The sequence below is a fragment of the Rhinatrema bivittatum genome, chromosome 4 (genome assembly GCF_901001135.1).
Source record: "Rhinatrema bivittatum chromosome 4, aRhiBiv1.1, whole genome shotgun sequence".
Lineage (NCBI taxonomy): Eukaryota > Metazoa > Chordata > Amphibia > Gymnophiona > Rhinatrematidae > Rhinatrema > Rhinatrema bivittatum.
Window position 1 is genome coordinate 16,204,212 of NC_042618.1, and position 22,508 is coordinate 16,226,719.

Sequence of the window (22,508 nt, forward strand, 5' to 3'; positions counted from 1 at the left end):
TCATAATACCTCTGTATCGCTTCATGATTAGATTGCATCTAGAATACTGCATGCACTTCTGGTTGCCACATCTCAAAAAATATGTAGTTAAACTGGAAAAGGTACAGAGAAGATCAAGCAAAATGATAAAAGGGTTGGACAGCTCCCCTATGAGGAAAGACTAAAGAGGTTAGGGCTGATCATCTTGGAGAAGAGAAGGCTGAGGGGGAGATATGATAGAGGTCTATAAAATCCTAAGTGGAATAGAGTGGATAAATGTGAATTGGTTATTTACTCTTTCATATAATACTAAAACTAGAGGACACTCCACAAAGTTAGTAAGTAACACATTTAAAACAAATTGGAGACTTTTTTTTTCATTGAACATACAATTAAGCTCTGGAATTCATTGCCAAAGGATGTGGTAAAGGCAGCTAGCATAGCCGGATTTAAAAAAAAGTTTGGACTGTTTTTTTGGAGGAGCAGTTCATAAACTGTTATTAACCAGATAGACTTGGAAAAAGCCACTATTTATCCCTGGGTATTACTGCATGGGATTTATCTACCTTTGTGATTCTGCTAGGTACTTGAGACCTGGATTTGCCACTATGGAAACAGATTGATAGGCCTGATGGATCCTCAGACTGACCCAGCATGGCAATTCTTATGTTCTTAAATCAATGAGGACTTTTTATAATTATGATATCAACCTTTATAGCTTTACTTTTTTTCTCCTCTGTCTTTGAATTATCAAACAGTCTAATCTGTTTCTGTGTCTGTTATAAATGTAAATCTTAATATTAATAAGAAATAGTGCCATTCTCCCTCATTCTTAATAAAGGAGTCTTTTGTTTTATAGTACAAACCAGGGCCACAATTTCAGTGAAAGGAACAAGATTATCAATAGTACAAATGAAAAGCATTGTTTCTTTTCTTTGTCTTTCTTTATTTTTGGTTGGAAAAACAGGAAATGAACATGTCAGCAGCCACAGAGTGCTACAAAGATGTTCTGAAACAGGATAACACTAACGTGGAAGCTCTCGCGTGCATTGGAAGCAACCACTTTTATTCCGATCAGCCCGAGATAGCCCTTCGGTTTTACAGGTGCACGCAGCTAAGTCCAGACAGTTTTTTTTTATTATTTACTCCACTTGTGTGCACACATATGTAAGTGAAGCCACAGAATTGTCCATGGGCAGAAATTCTGCTCTTTGTAATTCCAACATCAAGAGCTTGCTGGTAAGAATTGTAAAAAGCTTCTGTGGGGAGCAGAGAGAGAGAGATATAGAAAGGTAGATATGGTGATTGAAGGGGAGAAGCAAAACAGGATGATATAGAAACATGTCCAGTACAATTATGATCAGATTCAGTATGGCTCAGTTTTGTGAAATAGCATTCAGATTAACCTAGTATGGAAAAAGCTTTGATGAGGGGATGTTCAACCAATGCATTGTGAAGAAGGAACATGTATGTTTTTGTTGAAAATCTTTTAGTGGAGAGAGGATAAAGGGCAATGCCCCTTAATTTTCAAAGAAGCCTATACCAGGAAGAATTTCGCCCCTCCGTGTTTCTCTGTTTGATGCTTTTAGAGAAGCGTACACTTTAATACGGTTTGGAAGAGGTTTGAGGGCAGCCAGGCCAGCAACACAGAAACATGGAGACAGGCCAAAACCATTGCAAGAATGCATTTTTCTTTGAGGGTAACCTTAAGCTAACATCCCCCTCCTTCCCGTCTACCCCCAATACGCCCATTTTCTGACTTCAGAAGATTGTCCAAAGTGTGGCACAGGCCTGGGGCTGTTTACAAGCGATTGAAAGAGCAGTAATAAACCGAAGTCAGCTCTGGTATTCTGGGGGGAGTTTTCCTTTAAGCTCCCAGTCACCCCAGAATGCCATCAAACCAACCAAGCAGCATTTGGCAGTAGCCTCTGCTCTCTCTCAGCTTTAGTTTGCCTGTTCCTTTGAAGACAAAGAGGGCCCCAGGTTAAATCGGAGAAAATCTTTTATTTACTTAAAACAATTTATTTCCTGCACTTTCTGCAGTTCAAGGTGAGTTGCACCATAAAACAATCATAAAGTAGTGTCTACACCAACAAAACAAGCTTAAGTTGTTTACCTCCAAAAGGGATTATTGCTCTGTGAATGTCAACCTAGCTGACCAAGAGTTTCTTATAGTGCACTATACCGAAGGGCTAATTTATTTTGAAAAATTTGTAGTCTGTTCAATCATATCTTCTCTTCAGATAACAAATTAAAACAAACACCATTAGACATAGAACATTTGCTGCAACGACAGTGTTACCATCAGAGTTAAGAAGCTTGTTTATCCCAAACAAACATATATAAAATAAGCCACCCATTAAATAGCAGATGCACTTCCAAAAAAGTATTTGTAATTCACGAATGCATGTTTCATGAACGCTAAACTGGTTAAAAACAAATGGAGTAGGATTAAAACTTTTTTCAGTGAAAAAGGGTAAACAGGGGAGTGCCTCAGGGATCTGAATTTGGACCAGGGCTTTTCAATATATTTATAAATGATATGGCAAGGAATACGACGAGTGAGGTTATCAAATATACAAATGATACAAAATTATTCAGAATAGTTAAAACACAAGCGGATTGTGATAAATTGTAGGAGGACCTTGCGAGACTGGAAGATTGGGCATGCAAATAGCGGATGAAATTTCATATGGACAAATGCAAAGTATTGCATATAGGGAAAAATAACCCATGCTGTAGTTACATGATGTTAGATTCCGTATTAGGAATTATCACCCAGGAAAAAGATCTAGGCATCATAGTGGATAATACATTGAAATTGTCGGCTCAGTGTGCCGCCGGGGTCAAAAATGCAAACAGAATGTTAGGAATTATTAGGAAGGGAATGGTTAATAAAATGGAAAATGTCATAATGCCTCTGTATCAGACCGCACCTTAACTCTGTGTACAATTCTGGTCACAGCATCTAAAAAAAGATATAGTTGCACTGGAAAAGGTACAGAGAAGGGCGACCAAAATGATAAATGGGATGGAACAGCTCCCCTATGAGGAAAGACTAAAGAGGTTAGGGCTGTTCAGCTTGGAGAAGAGACGACTGAGGGGGGATATGATAGAAGTCTATAAAATCATGAGAGGACTAGAAAGGGTAGATGTGAATCATTTATTTACTTTTTCGGATAATAGAAGGACTAGGGGGTATTCCATGAAGTTAGCAAGTAGCACTTTTAAAACTAAGTGGAGAAAATTCTTTTTCACTCAATGCACAATTAAGCTCTGGAATTTGTTGCCAGAGGATGTGGTTAGTGCAGTTAGTATAGCTTTATTTATAAATGGTTTGGATAAGTTCTTGGAGAAGTCCATTAACTGCTTTAATGAAGGTAACTTAGGGACTAGTCACTGCCATTTTTGGCATCAGTAGCATGGGATCTACTTAGTGTTTGGGTACTTGCCAGGTTCTTGAGGCCTGGATTGGCCACTGTTGGAAACAGGATGCTGGGCTTCATGGACTCTTGGTCTGACCCAGTATGGCAATTTCTTATGTTCTTAAAATTCTGTAAACTGCCATGCTCAGTATGCTTTGATTCCCCAGTATACATTTCACTATTGGCTGCCTCAGAGACCATGCAATAAACCAAAGCTGTATTAAAACTACAATTCCAGTCCACTTAAAGTGACAATACATGAATAAAGTGGCCTGCCCCAAAACAAGTTGATGTGAATAATACAACAATGAAATAATTGGCAAGCCCTAGATAGTATTCCAGGTGATAAGGACATCTTCAGTGGTTTGTGAATGCTGTGCAGTTCCTGGACCACTCTCTGTGACGTTTTCTTTTGCCAGTAGCTTATACTGCAAATACTTATAATGCAAACAACTAAAAAAAAACCCCCCAAAAAAACCCACTTGTTACTAAAAGGAAAACTCTTTTTTCTGTTTTTCTGTTTTTTAATGGTGAATTAGACGACTCCTGCAGATGGGTGTGTACAACTGCCAGCTGTTCAACAATCTGGGTCTGTGCTGCTTCTATGCCCAGCAATATGACATGACTCTGAGCTCCTTTGAGCGAGCACTGTCTCTGGCCGAGAACGAGGGGGAAGTGGCAGACGTTTGGTACAACCTGGGGCATGTGGCCATGGTAAATCAAATCTAATTTAGTATTCTGCCAATTTCATTTTTTATATTGTGGAAAGGAAATATTAAACAGTGCTCATGCTGAAAAAATGACAGTAAGTTTAGAAAGTTATAATGCATGGTAAGCCTAACTAACACCATGGAGGAGCACGGTTCACTTGACAATTTTGTTTGTCATACTCACAGAGAGTAATAAGGGTTTATTCCCCACTTTTAAAGGGGCAATCTAAAAACAAAGAAAATTTCCAAAGTACAGACTGGAATTGTCAGATGTGTGCATTCCCCCCAGCTGTTTTTTTTTCACTTTGCTGCCTTCTGTTTTAGAGAAGCTTGTAACCAAAGAAGAAAGATGGATGCTGGAAAGAATTCTTGTTTCAAGCAAATTGATTCTGTTTTTATCTGAGTTAGAACTATTGCTTCCAAATATTAATTGTAGATATCCTGAAAAATAGACCTTCCTTCAGTGTGTGAGAAGTAGTTAGCCATTCTTGACTTGGATTACTATTTTCTTTCCGTTGATAAGCATGCTGAATTAGCCATGATCTGTGGGTGACATCAGGTGGTACTGAATGGAATTCTCTCTCCAAGCTAGTAGAATTTTGAGCTTTATTGAGCATGTGCAGACATTGCCTCAAAGTCTCCTCAGTCTGCTTTTGTCCATGCTGTTTCTTCTCAGTTTTCTCGCATACATGACCCACAAACAGCACTTTTCAGTGCTAATTAATAATGACCTTAAAAAAAGAACAGTGGTTTTAAATATTGCTCGTGTGGACAAATAATGTTCATATTGGATAGCCACAATATAGTTTCCTTGGCGATCCAGGAAACTATAAACCAGTGAGCCTGACTTCAGTGCCAGGAAAAATAGTGGAAACTATTCTAAAGATTAAAATCACAGAGCATATAGAAAGACATGTTCAAATTTAACACAGTCAGCATGGATTTACCCAAGGCAAGTCTTGCTTCACAAATCAGCTTCATTTTTTTAAGGGATTAATAAATGTGGATAAAGGTGAACTGATAGATGTACTGTATTTGGATTTTCAGAAGGCGTTTGACAAAGTCCCTCATGAGAGGCTTCTAAGAAACGTAAAAAGTCATGAGATAGGTGGTGGATTCATTTTGTGGATTGCAAACTGGTTAAAAGACAGGAAACAGAGAGAATTAAATGGTTAATTTTCTCAGTGGAGTGGGTAAACAGTGGAGTGCCTCAGAGTTCTGTACTTGGACCGGTGCTTTTCAATATATTTATAAATGATCTGGAAAGAAATATGACAAGTGAGGTAATCATATTTACAGATGATACAAAATTGTTCAGAGTAGAGAAATCACAAGCAGATTGTGATAAATTGCAGGAGGAACTTGCGAGACTGGAAGATTGGGCATCCAAATAGCAGATGAAATTTAATGTGGACAAGTGCAAGGTGATGCATATAGGGAAAAATAACCCATGCTGTAGTTACAAGATGTTAGGTTCCATATTAGGAGCTACCACCCAGGAAAGAGATCTAGAAGTCATAGTGGATAATACATTGAAATCGTTGGCTCAGTGTGTGACAGTCAAAAAAGTAAACAGAATGTTAGGAATTATTAGGAAGGAAATGGTGAATAAAACAGAAAAATGTCATAATGCCTCTTTATCACTCCACAGTGAGACCGCACCTTGAGTACTGTGTACAATTCTGGTCACTGCATCTCAAAAAAGATATAGTTCAGATGGAGAAGATACAGAGAAGGGTGACCAAAATGATAAAGGGGATGGAACAGCTCCCCTGAGGAAAGGCTAAAGAGGTTAAGGCTGTTCAGCTTTGAGAAAAGACGGCTGAGGGGAGGATATGATAGAGGTCTTTAAAATCATGAGAGGTCTATAATAGGTAAATGTGAATTAGTTATTTACTCTTTCAGATAATAGAAGGACTAGAGGGCACTCCATGAAGTTAGCAAGTAGCACATTTAAAACTAATTGGAAAAAATTATTTTTCACTCAACGCACAATTAAGCTCTGGAATTGCTGCCAGAGGATGTGGTTAGTGTAGTTAGGTTTAAAAAAGGTTTGGATAAATTCTTGGAGGAGAAGTCCATTAAGTTGACTTAAGATAATTGTCACAGCTATTACTGGCATCAGTAGCATGGGATCTACTTAGTGTTTGGGTACTTTCCAGGTACTTGTGGCCTGGATTGGTCACTGTTGGAAACAGGATGCTGGGCTTCATGGACCCTTTGTCTGACCCAGTATGGCAAGTTCTTATGTTCTTTACTACTGCTACCTCTGCCTGGGCTCTGAGCATGGCCAGACCAATTGTTTAGAATGTGACCAGATGTCACCAAGAGCACAAAAATCCAAAGCTGCTAAGATAGCAGCCCGAAGAACCAAGGAAGCGACTAGGTCCACCTCTGAGGGCCATCCATCTTCCACATCCTTTTGAAGTAGTCGCAGCAAGTCCCCCAAAGCAACTCCGACTTGACACAGATCTGTAGAGTCGCCTCAAATGCCTGCTGAAAGTAAGAACTGGGATTCTGTGGCTCATTTGACACATTCAGTGCCATTCCTGTCCAAAAAAGGAAAAACTGTGACATAACATCAAGCCTCCTCCAGATGCTCCATGGAAGCTTCGAAGAAAGCTATTGGGTCGAAGAAGTCAAAATATGAGCTATCATGCATTGCATCCAAGTCTGGAGCAAATGTTGCGCCAAAACACTCGAGGCATGGTGCATTGGAGTGTCTGATGCCCAGTTCTGAGTGCTGGAAGCATGGCACATCTAAACACCAGGATCACGACTCATCAGCACAATACATGGAACACAAAATGCTGACATACTCAACGCATATTCCATCCCCAGCAGAGCATGAACAAAATATGCCAAAAGCGAAAAAAGCAAAACACTAAACTGGCTTCAAAATGTTCTGAAAAGATACATAAGCACTCAAAACAGTGATCAAGTCAAGATACCTACCATTTCTGATGCAAGTCCTAACCTGTCGTTTGCATTCCCCATAATCCACAACATTTAAGGAATCTAAGAGGTATCAGTACCCTTTTCCAATACAACCAGTGCAACCTGAAGAGTGATATACACAGGACATATTAAAAGTGGCTTTACCAACTCAAAGATACACAGCCACCTTTCATAACAACTATGAACCCAGGCTACAACTTCCTCTGCCTCTCTCCATGACATTATTGAGACTCATTTATTAAACCAAGGACTGCATTTTCAAACTCCAGATCTTGTGTCTTTACTACTCCTTCTTCCATCTAGTCAACCTCTGCCAATGGAGCATAGCCCATACTCGTTTCAGAAGAAGATGCTCCACCACTGACTCCAGGTCAGTGATCTCAGCAGGCAATGGAACAAATTACTGACATAGTGCAAAGTTTCTTCTCATTCTTACTTCTGCAAGTGGAATAACCAAAGTTCACACCAGCCTACCCCATTATTCCTATGACACTGAATAGAATAAAACCAGCTGCACCTCCATTCCTAACATCTTCATCTGAACTAAGAAGATCCCCTCACAGGAAGGCCCACTGCCTCCAACAATGACCTCACATATTCATAGTCCTGATAGATCACTGCATTCTTCCTGGTTCTCTCATCAAACCCAAGGGGATTCCCTAGGCAGCTCAACAGAAATTTCTTCAGATTCTCCTCCATGGTTGCCTGATCACATATCTCCACCAGAAGACCTAATGCATTCACAATTTGTGGAGAAAATGGGAATGACATTAAATTAGAAGTACGAAAAGACCCAGACCCAAGAACAGAAGTTACGGGAATTCTAAAGATACTTGATATTACCAGCCCAAACTTCTGCCTTACCAATACACTCAGTACCAGAAATAGTTCATATGAAGATGGGGAGATACCATACTTCAGAATAAAAGGTGCAAGAAAGATGGACCTTAAATTCCAAATGAAAACAATCGCCCAGATATGGAGTTATCCAGCTACCACACAACTCTTGTGATGGTAGAATCTGCTATGAAAAAAGCTAAGAAGACTCTCTTGTATTCTAACACGCCTCCAGGAAAGGATCACCAAATTCTAGACAAATTCAGCAAAAAAGTCTTTCAGGATACCATTCTAACAGCAAGAACCTCTCAACATCAATTTTACGTTCAAAACATGAAACTTCATTCATTCATTCAGAATCAGGAGAACAAATAACTTCCATGCCGCTCTTCCATCTGGAAGAAGCCATCTGACATCTTCTACTATAAGTCTATGAATCTTTTGACACTCCATAGGAGTATATCACATGGCATGGCATAGAGCAAGCAGAATAACAGGCCAATGCAATATCCATGCGTGGAAAATTGGCGCTCATGATTGAATGCCCGTTTTCCTAATGCATGCTGATGCACCTCTCCGGGTCACCCAATGTAATATTTAAATGGGCTGCCGTGGAAAAAGGAGGTGCTAGGGGAAATTGTGCGTCGCTAATGCCTTCTCAGCAGCGACGCCCAGGAGAGGTGGCTGTCAGCGGGTTAGGAAAACTGACACTCAATTTTACGAACGTCCATTTTCCTAACCTGTGCCCAGCCACAGGTTAGGAAAATGGACGCTTGTTAACTTGACTGACAGCACACCTTTTTTTTTTTTCAGGATTCTCCTTTTTTGGTACCTCCAACTTATTATCACCACAATATTAAGTTGGAGGAACAACAAGAAAAGCAGTATTTTCTGTAAACAATTTGGGTTCCTCAAGAATTAATGCCTGCTCCAGGGCAGGCGTTAATTTTTGAGGGTAAAAATGTGTGAGTCGGGCGCACTTTTTTTTTTTTTTTGCTGGGGGAAATAGCTAATAGCCTCATCAACCTGAATTTACATGTGATGAGTGCCATTAGCTATGCGTATGGTTGGATGCTCGTTTTGGATGTGCTAACCCCCATTTTGCATTGAGGTTTATGGACGTGCGTCCAAAACGCGTCCAGTCACATGTTGAGTTGTGCACTGCAGCCAGTGTGCATGGTATTGCATCGGCCTGTAAGAGAAAACGTGCATGAGGAATTGGCTGACCTTCCATGTTTAGGAGATAACCTCTTTTGAGAAAAGCTTCATGAAACAGTCTCCCAAATAACAAAATGTGGCCCTGCAGTCTTCTATGGAACATCATACTACAGGAAGACATCCTTTCTTATCCTATAAAAACCCATACTTCCCATGGAGATCATACAGATCATATCATCAGTATCGTCTGCATTCTTTCTAGCCTAACCGGTAACAGCCTCAAACAATGCACACCAGGGGTTGACCAAGGGAACAACATCAACATAAACCTCAGCTAAATCAACACCAAGTTTTTGATCCATCATACGTTTACATTTTTACATTTTATTGAATTTATGAATTGCCTACCATACTAGTCTAGGCGATTTATAACAATAACAGGCATAAAAGTTTAAATAAAACAAAATACACAATATAAAAACATATATAAAACAAAATACAGTAAAATGCATTTCAAACTGAAATAAAATTTAAAATAAGCAAACCTAAATAAAAAGATTTTTAGAAGAGTTCTGAAATCTTTTAAAGAATCAGACTGCTGCAATTCGATGGGGAGGGAGTTCCAAAATTCAGGAGCTCCAACAGAGAATGGACATTCATGGATAATTTTATTTATTTATTTATTTATTTATTTATTTAAAGCTTTTTATATACCGGCATTCGTAGGACACATCATGTTGGTTTACAGGTAACTGTGAAAGGAAATTACAATGAACGACGATAGCAGAATAGCTAGATAACACATGAAAGTACATTTTTATAGAAGGTCAATGAGCAGAATAAACTTTGGTTGAACTATTTGGATTTTTAGGTTATCCATATTAAAATTAAATAAACATATGAACTTGTAAACAATATTAGGTAGATATATTACCATATGTACAAATGATGGCAGAGGCTGAAAGGGGGCTGGGAGGGAGGGAGCGGGAAGGAGATAGAACGGAGGTGGGGGGTGGGGAGGTAGTGCGGGGATGGAAGTGGGGCAAGGAGTGTTGGGGTGAATCAGAGGAAAACGTTGCCTGGTGGGATGGGGCAGGGTAGGAGGGGAGGTAGTGGGACGTTGAAAGTAGGGCAGGGAAGGGAGCTGAAAGTGGTTCGGAGGAGGTCACTGACTAGGATTGAAAGGAGTTGGGGTATGCCTGTTTAAAAAGCCAAGTTTTGATTCCCTTTTTGAATTGGCTCAGGGATGGTTCTAAATGGAGTTCGGCAGGGAAGGGAGTTCCAGAGGGTGGGGCCAGCAATGGAGAAGGCTCTTTCTCTGGTGGTTGTGAGGTGAGCAATTTTGAGTGAGGGGGTGTGGAGGATGCCTGAAAGGGAGTTTCTGGTGGGGCGGTTGGCTTGACGGAAGTGTGGCATATCTTCGAGCCAGGGAGAGTTGTTTTTGTGTAGCGTGTTATGAAGGATGGTGAGTGTTTTGTATTGGGAGCGGAAGGTAATGGGGAGCCAATGGAGATCTTGTAGTATGGGAGTGATATGATCAGTTTTTCTGGTGTGTGTTAGGATTCTGGCCATTGCATTTTGTAGGATTTGAAGGGGTTTGATGGTAGTGGCCGGGAGGCCTATGAGGAGGGAGTTGCAGTAGTCGAGTTTTGATAGTATGGTGGTCTGCATAACAGTGCGGAAATCATGGGCGTGGAGGAGAGGCTTCAGTTTTTTGAGGATTTGGAGCTTGTAGAAACCCCCTTTTAGAAGCAATTTGATGTGGGATTTGAAACTTAGTTGATTGTCTAGGGAGACTCCTAAGTCTCTAACAGTGGCCGGTAGTGTGTGAGTTTGAGAGGCGTTTTGAATCATTTGGTGGATAGAGTCGATCGGTTGATTTGTTAGTATAAGGATTTCAGTTTTAGAGGCATTGAGAGGAGGTGGAGATTGGAAAGGAGGGAATTGATAGATGCAAGGCATGTTTCCCAGTAAAGCAGGGATTCTTTGAGGGATTTCTGAATGGGGATAAGTATTTGTACATCGTCAGCATATAAGAAGAATTTTAGTCCTAGTTTAGAGAGTAAGTGGCAGAGTGGGAGTAGATATATATATTGAAGAGGGTGGACGATAGGGAGGAGCCCTCGGGTAATTTCATTGAAATTAGACAATTTCAACGAAATTGTCTAATTCGTCATGGTTCGTGGGCACCGAAAAATGAACGGAAATTTTCTAAAATTTCGGAAAAATTCATAGTTCATGTTAGTGCACGCTAACTATGATTAGCACAAAAATCGGGACCAGCGGGAAAAAACCAAATGAACCACGGGAACCACGGGAAAAACATAATTTCCCGTTGGGGCCTGAAAACGAATCCCAAACCGATAGAGGTAAACAGTGCACATCTCTAATAAAAAGTATGACAGAGCAGCAGAAAGAATGTTCTTCTGTAGAAGTAAAAGTATTGCAATAAGGAAAACATGCTATATGATGAAACAGCGTCTCCCTGTTCAGGCAGTCTGGTTTTCATGCTGGTGGCAGCAGATGTACTTGTCACCGTTGCAGTTTCACAGCTACTGTGACCTGAAAGCATCTCCATTGCTCCAGCCCTCATTGTTCCCTGCTGCTTCCCCCTGTCACTGAGGCAGACCTGCTCTCTTCCCTCCTTCACTGACAAACGTGCCTGTCCCAGTTGCAGAACATCAAGAAGGTGCAGGGAATGAGTGAGGGGGAACGTGGGTTGAGGTGAAAGGAGAGGGAGGGGGAAAATGGGTGGGAGTGAAAGGAGAGTGAAGGAGAAATTGCATGAGGGTAAAGTAGGTGGGGAGATGAGAGAAGACTGAGGGGGAGTGGGTGGAGTGTAGAGAGCATGATGAGAGGGGGAGTTGATGGGGTAAGAGAGCAGAGTGAGAGGAGAATGGGTGGAGCATAGCAAAAACGTGAGGGAGACAGTGGGTGAGGAGAGTGAGGAAGGAGTGGGTAAGGTCTGAGACAAAAATAACACACGTTCTCTCTGTCACACACACATCCAGCCTCCCTCTGACACACAAACAACTGAAGAACATTTGTGTTTGCAAAGGAGGAGTGTAAGTGATACACTATATCCCTACCCCAAAATCTATTCATGTACTATAGGGTAATTTTTTAAGGCATTTCCATGGTTAAAATGGTGTGTTTATGTTACCCCTGGAAATAGCTTGTTCTTTGTCAACAAGCAAGGCTGACTTAACCCAGACACATGGTTGATGTCATAGGATGGCACCGAATTAACCCATTTCTCTTAGCTAATTAGAGCTTTTACTTTACTGAGAGTGTGCAGGAGTTTCTAAGCATGCGCTGCCTCATGAACCCCACAGTCTTTTTATTCAAGCTTCCACATGGACATGTATTTATTTATTTAGAATTCCACACTGCACATTCAGGGGCACACAGGATGGCCTGGTTGAGAGGCTGTGGCCTGCGCGAGGACGTTCATGACAAGTTGGCTGATGTGCCTTGTTCTGGGACAATCTCTTTGTAAGGTCAGGGAAATCGTGGCCTAGTTTAAAAAGCAGCATGTAGCCATTCAGTTATTTTGGCAGAAGCTGAACAGCCTTTTTCCTGTAGGCGTTCTTACTTCATTTTTAAATGTCCCCTTTTTTTCGGCAACACTTCCCCACCAATTTCAGTGATATTGCATTCCATCTATGCTGCCACAACAATAGCCTGTAGGCCCGCAGAGGACCACATGGAAGATAGCTTAAGATGTCACAACATGCCCAGCCCAAGCCTGGGCATAGTTTTGACGAGACCCGACCCTCAGGCTTTGATCTATCTAATTGGGCAGAGGATTCTCCTGCTCCTTGAAAAGTGGAAGAAGATCACTGAGGAATGCCAGGTCTTCAAAATTGTAGAATCTAGTTATTTGTACTTCTCCCATTCCCCAGCGTTGCATCAATGTTTAACCTTTGACCTAGTTCTATTTCGAGGTAGAATCTCTTCTCAGCTGGTGGGTGAGAGTACCTAATCCCTTCAAAGACCATGCAGGCCTATCCAGTACCGAGCGGTAGGAAGAGCTGCGTTAGTGCCTACGGCACCCGCGGTTACCGCCCGCACAGTGCAGCTTACCTACCGCTCGATCCTGAAGCCTAATTATATGTAAATGTAAGCCGCGTCCGAAAAGCCTTAGTCCCGCGCAACCCAGGATACTGGATAGAGCGCCTATACAGGATCCTGGGTGCGCGGGCCTAAGGCTTCACGCCACACTGGAATCTGTCTTGAGCGGCCAATTGCACGCTTTCCCCGTGCAGGCGGCCATCTTGTCGGGAGGAGCTAAGGCAGGCCAGATCGTGTTCCTGCTCATGGCTGGCTGCAAAAAAGTAAGTTTTTTGCCGGCGTCCGGGCTGGGGGAAAGCTTCGCCGCTGTCATCTCTCTCCCCCCCTCCCGGAGCAAGGCTGCTTTTCGCGCCCTGCTCCGGGAGGGGGGGAGAAGAGATGACAGTGGCGAAGCAACTTACTTTTAGCTTTTAAGTTTTTTTCGCTTATTTTTTGGATTCGCCACTGTCATCTCTCCCCCCCCCTCCCGGAGCAAGGCTGCTTTTCGCGCCCTGCTCCGGGAGGGGGGAGAAGAGACAAGCGGCGAAACAACTTACTTGCACGGGGGAAAGTGGTCTCCGTGGCAGCCCCAGTCCTCTCCCCTCCTCCCGAAGCCAAAAAAAAAAAAAAAGTTTTTTTTTTTTGGCTTCGGGAGGAGGGGAGAGGACTGGGGCTGCCACGGAGACCGGCACCCATGATCGCGGCCGGGGCAGGTGAGCGGGGGCTGGGGGAAAGCTTGCCACCTACCCTTACCCATGCCTCTACCGCCTGGGTCAGGGTAGGCGGTAAGTTTGCAGGTTAAATGCGCGACAAAACGGCAGGGAAAGGTAGCGTTAGTGGGGGCGCGGGTTACGGGATGCTAGGGGAATAGCTAATTGGCTCGTTTGCATGCAATATCGAGCTAATTCGCTCGTTTGCATGCAATATACATGCCGCGGGCGGAAGGGGTTACCCGGGGAATTTAGGATGCGGTAGGAGTAGGTTAAAGGGGATTCGGGATCGCAGGAAGGGCTAACGCGGCCGGAACGTGAGTTAAAAGCGGCTTAGGAGCAGGGTAAACGCGGCCGCACTTTACAGGATAGGCCTGATTGTGAGAGGGTCAGTTCTTGTTTTTTTCTTATCCTAAGAGGTCAGGAGGATTTGGGTCTATTCAGGAATAAGCAGATAAACACCGACACACAGTACTTATGACAATACAGTAGAGTAGTCTATGAACCCCACATCACAACTAGCATATTGATAACACTATGTATAATAAATTTATCCGTAAAAGTACTTTCAGTACACTCGGTCATGACCCACTTCTCTAAAAATTATTTTATCCCAGGACAAGCAGGATGCTAGTCCTCACATATGGGTGACATCGGTAATGGAGCCCTATGCCGTCATAGGGCTCCATTACCGATGTCACCCATATGTGAGGACTACATCCTGCTGTCCTGGGATAACACCTATTACAAGGTAAGCAATTTTGCTTTGTCTAATGATATATTGTAACCGAACCTTTGACGGCACCTGTTAGAATGTACTATAGTACACTTTTACTTACATTAAATATGTGCCTACATGTAAACCGTTGCGATGGTATATAACTTAGCGACAGTATAGAAAAGATTTTAAATAAATAAAAAAATATCCTGGATTTTCCAAGGCTGAACCTGTTATGGGAGAAGTTCAGAATGAACGCTGTCCACACCATCATCCCCTTCATCCAAAAGGGAGATGGGATATGTGCCCTGATTCTGAAAGATGCATATGCTCACATACTCCTCTAGCTGCCTCATGGGAATTAACTCAGATTACTAGTGGATTATTCTCACTACCAATTTAAGGTTCTCCCTTTGGGGCTCTTGGTGCCTCGAGGGTCTTTACAAAATGCCTAGCAATAGCGGTGGCACAACTCTGTCACTGACGGATCTGGGTCTTTCCTTATCAGGATGACTGGCTGGTGATGGGACCTTCTCAAGCAGGGGTGATGGACTCCCTGCAGAGATTAATCCAGCTTCTTCAATCACTAGGGTTCACAGTCAACTTTGTCAAAACCCTATCCATACCCAGAGAATCAAATTTTTTAGGTAGATGCATTGGAAGAGATGAATCATTTCTTCAACGAGATTAGTCATTTTGTCTTTGAGCTCTGGTCTGTATATTGCTTGGGTTGGATCAAATACTGGACTATGCAATCTTGCTTATCCTCAGTCAGACACATGGAGGCAGCAGTGTATGTGGTCCCCATGTCAGGCCACAACTTGACAATTCTCCAAAGGGGCCTATGAATCAGCTGCATCGGCCCTTGTTGCATCCTGAACGAGCAACTCTGAAGATGAAATCGTCTTCCTGTTGGTAGCTAGGTCCATATAGGTGTTCCTCTTTGCTTCCGGATTCAGGGGATATGGTCAGCAGCAGAATATCCATTCCAGATCAACCTCTTGGAGCTCCGAGATATTCGGAATGCATAAAGGAGGTAATTTTAAAAGAAGTTACACATGTAAATGTAACGTACTATCATAGCAATTTTAAAAAGCCATTTATGTGTGTAAAGTGCACTTACACATGAATATCCTATGGACAATTCAGTGGCATTATTGTAACAATTTTCAAAAGCCCACTTAATGAGTAAAGTTCATTTATACATGTAAAACCCAATTTTAAGCATGTAAATGCTTTTTAAAATCAGACCCTAAGTGTTTTCTCACAACTCCTTCTGTGAAAGAAAATTCAGTTCCAAACTGACAACCAAATGGCAATGTTTTATGTGATGAAACAAGAGGGCACAGGTTCCTGACCCTCTGTCAGGAGTCTATAAATTTGGGAGTAGGCTCAGAGCTTTTCTCCAAGCAATTTCACTTTCGAGGATCACCTCAGCAGGACGTTTTGCCCCCGCAAGTGGTCACTGTATCAGAGTGTAGCATGCATGCTATGCGACATCTGGGATCACCCGTGAATGGGTTTGTTTGTGTCAGAAAACAACAGAAAAGTTGACAAAATCTGCTCCATTCTTTAAAGCAAGTTCAGAACCGCTGCACATGCTTTTCTGCTCAAGTGGAATGCATAGCTATGGAATACAATATGCTTTTCTCCTGCTTCTGTTGGTGGCGGAGATGGTGCATCATGCACTCAAAGACTGGGCACTTCTTACCCTCACTGCTCCAGCTTGATCCAGACAAGTATGTGTTATTTTTGTCTCGTCGGATGGTCAGTTTGCCTACTGATCCCCCCTGGGATCTGATTTGGCTCTACTAACTTAAGGAGGGAGATGGTCTGTGTCATCAGAGCCTTCCCTCTTTCAACTTGTCAGCATGGATGTTAAGTGCTTGATAGTTTCTTCATTGTCACTATCTAAGGAGGTTGAGGATATTGTGATTTCGGCCAAGAATCTGTGTATCTGAAGAGCATATGGCTTTAAATGGAAGCATTTTCTTATATTGGTGTCCAACAGGACACCAATATAAGTTTGCCTATTTTCCCTCTCTTCATTCAGTCTCAGTGCATCGTCAGATAAGGTGCAACTCGGTGCCATTGCTGCTTACCGCCCTTAGGTGGATGGAAATCCAATCATCCTCTGGTATTGAAATTCAGGAAGGACTTCTGACATACGAAGGCTCCAGTTGTGACACCACCTGTACCATGGGTTCTCAACGTCATGTTAGCACAGCTGATAAAACTTCCCTACAAGCCACTGGAACTGGCTTCCTTGAAGTTTCTCACATGAAAAGTGGTACCCTTCGTCGCCATTACTTCGGCTAGAATACTCAGCTAGTGGCAAGCATGGGCTTCTTATTTTTTGTACTTAGTTTTCCGTAATAGGTAATGCTCTGCATTCATCCTAAGTTTCTGCCTAAAGTGGTTTCTGTGCTCCATTGATTCAAGCTATTGTTTTGCCCACGTTCTTTCCAAGACCTCATGCATATAAAGGAGAAAAGGCTCTTTATTCATTAAACTGAAAAAGGGGCATTAGCCTATTATCTGAAGAGAGCTGAAGCACATCATCATGCTCCTCATCTTTTTATCTTCCACAATCACTACAGACTAGAAGTGGCTGTTGTCAAATTCACATTGTCTAACTGGCCTGCAGACTGTATATTACATTTCCATGCTTTGGCTGACCTTTAGATAACAGACTGCCAAAGCTCTTCAATTGAGAGCCATCATTACCTCAGTGGCTTACCTAAGAGCCATCTCTATTGAAGACATTTGCAAGGATATGCGAGATAAGTTCTTATGTTCTTAGACATTTAAATATCTCAAAGGTTTCCATGCACAGGAGACTAGCCTCTTTCAACAGAAAGGTAGCTCTAAAACAAGGAGTCATGGCATGAGGGCAAAAGGGGGTGCACTAAGAGTACTCTTAGGAAATATTTTTTTTTACAGAGAGGGTAGTGGATGTATGAAATTAGCCTCCCAGTGGAGGTGGTGGAGACAAAACCGATATCTGAATTCAAGAAAGCATGGGATAAATACAGGGGATCTCTGAAGGAGTGATGGGAGGAGTTATACGGGCTAGATATATTTAATGGATGTGCAGGCTAGATGGGCCATATTGTCTTTTTCTGCTGTCATTTTTCTATGTTTCTAAAACTGCAACAGTCATTAGTTTACAGCTTCATTTCCCACTGCTGTCTGGATGCTCTCTCCAGAAGTGACAGTAACTTTGAGCAAGCAGTTTCACGCAGCCTGTTCACCCAGTAGTCTACTCTCTTTGGGGAAGCCGGGTTGCTTTTTCAGTAAGTGCTCCACCATGCAGTCTTCAGCTATGGCCTCCCCACGTGTCATGGCTAATTCAACCCTACTTGTCGATAGAGAAAGCAAGTTTGCTTACCGTAAACTGGATTCTCTGTAGGCAGCAGGATGAATTAGCCATGCTAAAGCTAAGCTCTACCGTTGACTGAAGGGCTCAAAAGGCAGTGTGAGCAGGAACCCCCGCGCTTGCTTAATAGAATAAAAGTTATAATGAGCTCAGAGATGGGTTCATTTGGTACTGTTGGATAACATCACCCACATGTCATGGCTAATTCATTCTGCTGTCTACAGAGAACCCTACTTATGGTAAGCAACTTCCCAATATGTGAGTAAACTTCTGTGTACATGTCCTGTATGCATGTAAATTTACCTGGACTAGGTAGAGGTGATCTCGTTGACAGAAGTGAGGAAGCTTTTGGACTTGCTCACATGCTTTCTGGATTTTCAAAAGTAAGCACGTACATTTTCTAGAAAATTTCCTGCATGCAAATTAGCAGGGGCAACTTGTGCAGTGTAGTATTAGGATAATTTTCAAAGCAGACCTATGCGTATTAAGTTCACTTTGAAAATTGGTGTAACTTATATGAGTATTTGCCCACCTTCTTATGCAGGCTGTCACAAAATTACTCCCCAGGGAGGATAACTTTCAAAGACATGCACATGGTGGAATATATGTGTGTATATGGCCACAAGCAGATCTATGCAAGTATTTTTTAATACATGCTTATGATATATACATGTTTTATAAATACATGCATCTCTATCCCAGAACATACATGTGTATGTAGGCTTATTTATATCAGTATATTGAACTTGCATACTTTTCTTGCCTATTTTAAAAATATGTGCCCGCATATTGTACGTGTGAAAGCAAAGTAGGACTCGCGTGCATAAGTTGGTCAATTTTAAAACATGCTCGCATAAATGAAATTAACCAGTTAAGCGATTAGTCCACCAGTTCGCCCAGTCCTCCTCCAGGTCATCGAGACTTTTCTGGTTCTTCAGCCTGAGCTCCCCCAGTTCACCCAGATCTCCCCCCAAGTCAGTATTTCACAGTAACCTCGTTTAATGTCACTTACATCAGGTAATTAGCAGCCGTCAAAATATGCAAGTACGTAAGTTGGCTAATGTACACGTTTAAGTGTCTTTTAAAATAGCAAATTACATGCCCAGGAATGCCCGTAGGCCCCCCCCCCTTTTTATGCACATATGTGTGCATGAAAGTAAAAATATATGCACATTTTGGACTTTTATAAAATATGGAACATGCGACTAGATGCTACTTATGCACGTGTATGCTAATTTTTACATGCATAAAGTTTTGAAAATGCACTCCTTTATATTTAAACTGTGAAATTGTCATTTTTGACAGGCATTTCATCTAGTACAGTCTCACTGTGCATACCGATGAGATTTGCTTTTTGGATTCCATTTTCAAAGAAATTTTGTCAAAGATAGAGCTACATTTAAAGGGCCAAAGCTACTTTTTTCTTAGTTGGGATCACAGAGTTTGCCTTTGATAGTATCAAGGTAGACCAAAACGTTTAAGTTCCTTTGCAACATGCATGCCATTTCCTGTTCTATCCTTGTTTTTTCTTGCATTCAGAATTTTATTCCCCTCCTCTTCCTCCTTACTCAGTTGCATCTCTCACACGCATATTTGCACGTTACTATTTTTCTACATGGATGCAAACTCGTTTTTAATATATCAACTGCTCATCTACTTGAACACACAGCATACATTCATGAGAGTATCCACAGGACAATTGGGTTATCAGAAGACACTTACAGTACTGTCGTTCATTCACTATACGTACATTAGTAAGCATGACTCGCCCATGCTGAGTATTGAGCACTATTGAATATAATAATTTTTCTAGCTCATAAGGTGTTGTATACCACACTTGATGATGGATATGTTGACCTGGCATATATTAAGGCAGAGTCCCTTGCATTGAGTACATGTGAAGTCATGATACTTCGGGTGGAGTTCTACTGTATGGATTTTGAACTGAGTCCTTGTATGAAGTGAAGATAAGTGATCTGTCCTTGTCATGTTTTTGTGGGAGATAACTATCTCTTCTTGTGCAGCCCTTTAAACCTCATTCCTCAACTTAGTGGCTCAGACAAGCACTACAGTTGTATCCATGAGTCTACCAGGGCAGGCCTGGATTTCTCAATAGGCCCACTAGGCCTGTGCCTTGGATGGCAAAAATCTGGGGTGCAGCAGATGATTTGCTGCCTTCCAGCCATTCTGAATCTCATTCAGCAGGAAACAGCCTCTGCTTCCTGATCCAGCCCCTCCTCTCTCAAGCAGCTGTAGGGAACAGGAAGGAAGTAGGTGAGCTTGGAGCAATCAGAGCAAAAGGGCATCATTTTGGAGAGGTTAGGAGGGACTGAGTGGAGAATCATTGGGGGATAAGAGGGGATCAGCTGGGGGGCAAGAGTCTGTGTGAGAGGGGCATGGGGATGGGGGCAGTGTTTGGTGCTGGGTATGTGTGTGTCTGTATGTTTATGCCAGATTAGGTAAAGAGATTAGAGAGGGGGATACAAGGGCGAGCAGGACCAGAACATGATAGTTTCCTCCCCCGCCCCCCCATCCTTTTACCTTTCATCTTGGATTCTGACCCCTACCTGAAACCCACCCCAACCCCTCCTACTCCTTCCTCCCGATCTCTTCATCGCTTCCCCCTCTTCAAACTTCCCTATCCCCAGATGATATTCTTAATGATATAAATCCCTGTTGACTTTTAATATTACAATTATTTTAAGTGATTTACAAATAAATACTAAAAAGGAAAGGAAGTTCTTTCATCAAGTATATACTTTTGAAAATTCTTACCCTCCTTTCAACAACTCTTCCTGTTTGTCTTCCTCCACTAATTTGCCATGACAGAATGGCACCACTAGGTGCTAGCTCAGAATGACCCTCCGTGTCAAACGTCCGTCAGTAGTAAGCAGGCGAAAAACCTGAAATGTTTTAGAAACAGATTTTTTGGCAATTTGTTTTTAGGGCGTAGGAGACCTAAACTTGGCCTACCAATGTTTCAAGCTGACTCTAGCCAACAATAACGACCATGCTGAGGCTTACAACAACCTGGCCGTGCTGGAAATGCGCAAGAACCATGTTGAACAGGTCAGTATCATGCGTAAAGTGAATCCGACCGTGGCTCCTGCTGCCACTGCCGTTAGAAAGGTAGGAAAGTCCTGAGGAAATCTCAGGGTTCACCAAATAGTGAGGGGGGGATGGAGCTAAGTGGTTTTTCCATTTTGTATATTTCAGTTGTTTATAACCAAGCAAACCAGTCAGAAAATCTCTCAACAAAATGTTCCGTGAGCCAGTGTCGTCACCTTCCCTTTTTTTAATGCATGAAGCGTTGGAAATCAGCTTATTTTTGCGCTTCTTGCTTTCCACCCACACAGGCACGAGCTCTCCTGCAGACGGCTTCATCCCTGGCGCCTCACCTGTACGAGCCACATTACAACTTTGCAGCCCTTTCTGACAAGGTAACGTAGAGTCTGACAGGTCAGCCAGGCTAAGACTGCTGTCTCATGTTCCACGCCTCGCTCACAGGGAGCAAACAGGGAATTAGTAGAGATGGATTCGCCCAAACACCAAGAGGGGAATTTTCACAAGCATTTTTGTGGATAAAACGCTGTTTTACCCATAGAAGTGGGCTTTTTAAAAATTGTCCCCCCCAATATGTGTGTATGTCCTGGTCACATGCAGGTTTACCAGGACTGAGTGGAGATATTCCTGGGGCAGAGCAGGGGAAAGGTTTGTACTTACTACCTATGTCTGGATTTTGGAAAGATTGAAGGTAATTGTCAAAAGGTTTTACGTGCATAAATGTGCAGTCCATAGGGCTGAATTATCAAAAGGTTTTACGTATATTAGTGCACTTTTTAAAATTGCTACGATATAAGCTCCTTTTATGTGTGTAACTTCTTTAAAAATTTAGCATGGGTACATGGGCTTTTAAAAATTGCTATGCTAGTATCTTAAATTTATAGTTAGTTACAGGGTAATTTTCAAAGGAAAATGTAAGAATGGTGATGTTTTCCCCAAAAGTTTCTGCATGCATTGTAGCAGGTGCCATTGTATGTAGGTAGATTTGGTGGGATAATTTTTAAAGTGGACTTGTACGTATTAGTTCGCTTTGAAGGTTGGTGTAATTTGCGTGCATTTACAAAATCCCGCCCCCCCCCCCCCCCAAAAAAATGTTAGAAGCTATTTAATAAATAGGGATCATGGGTTTTCCTGCATAGGACAAAAGGCTGCCCTGATTGCATGCTGAAATCCAGGAAAGCAAAGAGTAATGAGTTAAAGATGATTCTCAAATCTAAGCCCAGGGCTAGTGGATGCAGAATTGATTGGAGAATATAAGATTAAAAATTGATACAATGAAAGCAAATTGCAGCATTTTAAAAAGGCATTTAATTCCGATACTCCAGCAATCCTCCTTCGGTTTTTTTTGTTTGTTTCATGCTGTTTCTGCTTTTCAGTTATGAATAGATGCAGGCCAAGCACAGCAAGTATTTTATTTCTGGGAGAAGGCAGCATATGGAACTTGGTTTAATCTGCTTAATAAGTTTGAAAATTTGAATTTTAAAATAGCAAAGTAGAAACCACTTTGGAAAAATTCTC

General features: G+C 42.0%; 1 protein-coding gene across 3 annotated transcripts in view; it reads left to right on the top strand.

The window, feature by feature from the left end:
• Window positions 1-22,508, top strand: part of TTC8 (tetratricopeptide repeat domain 8) — a 167,321-nt gene that overhangs the window by 132,350 nt on the left and 12,463 nt on the right. For all 3 annotated transcript variants that reach the window (XM_029597759.1, XM_029597757.1, XM_029597758.1), the window contains 4 exons: window positions 947-1,083; window positions 3,944-4,118; window positions 20,874-20,996; window positions 21,284-21,367. In XM_029597759.1, coding sequence (XP_029453619.1) covers window positions 947-1,083; window positions 3,944-4,118; window positions 20,874-20,996; window positions 21,284-21,367 — 519 coding nt within the window. The remainder of the gene's footprint in view (window positions 1-946; window positions 1,084-3,943; window positions 4,119-20,873; window positions 20,997-21,283; window positions 21,368-22,508) is intronic.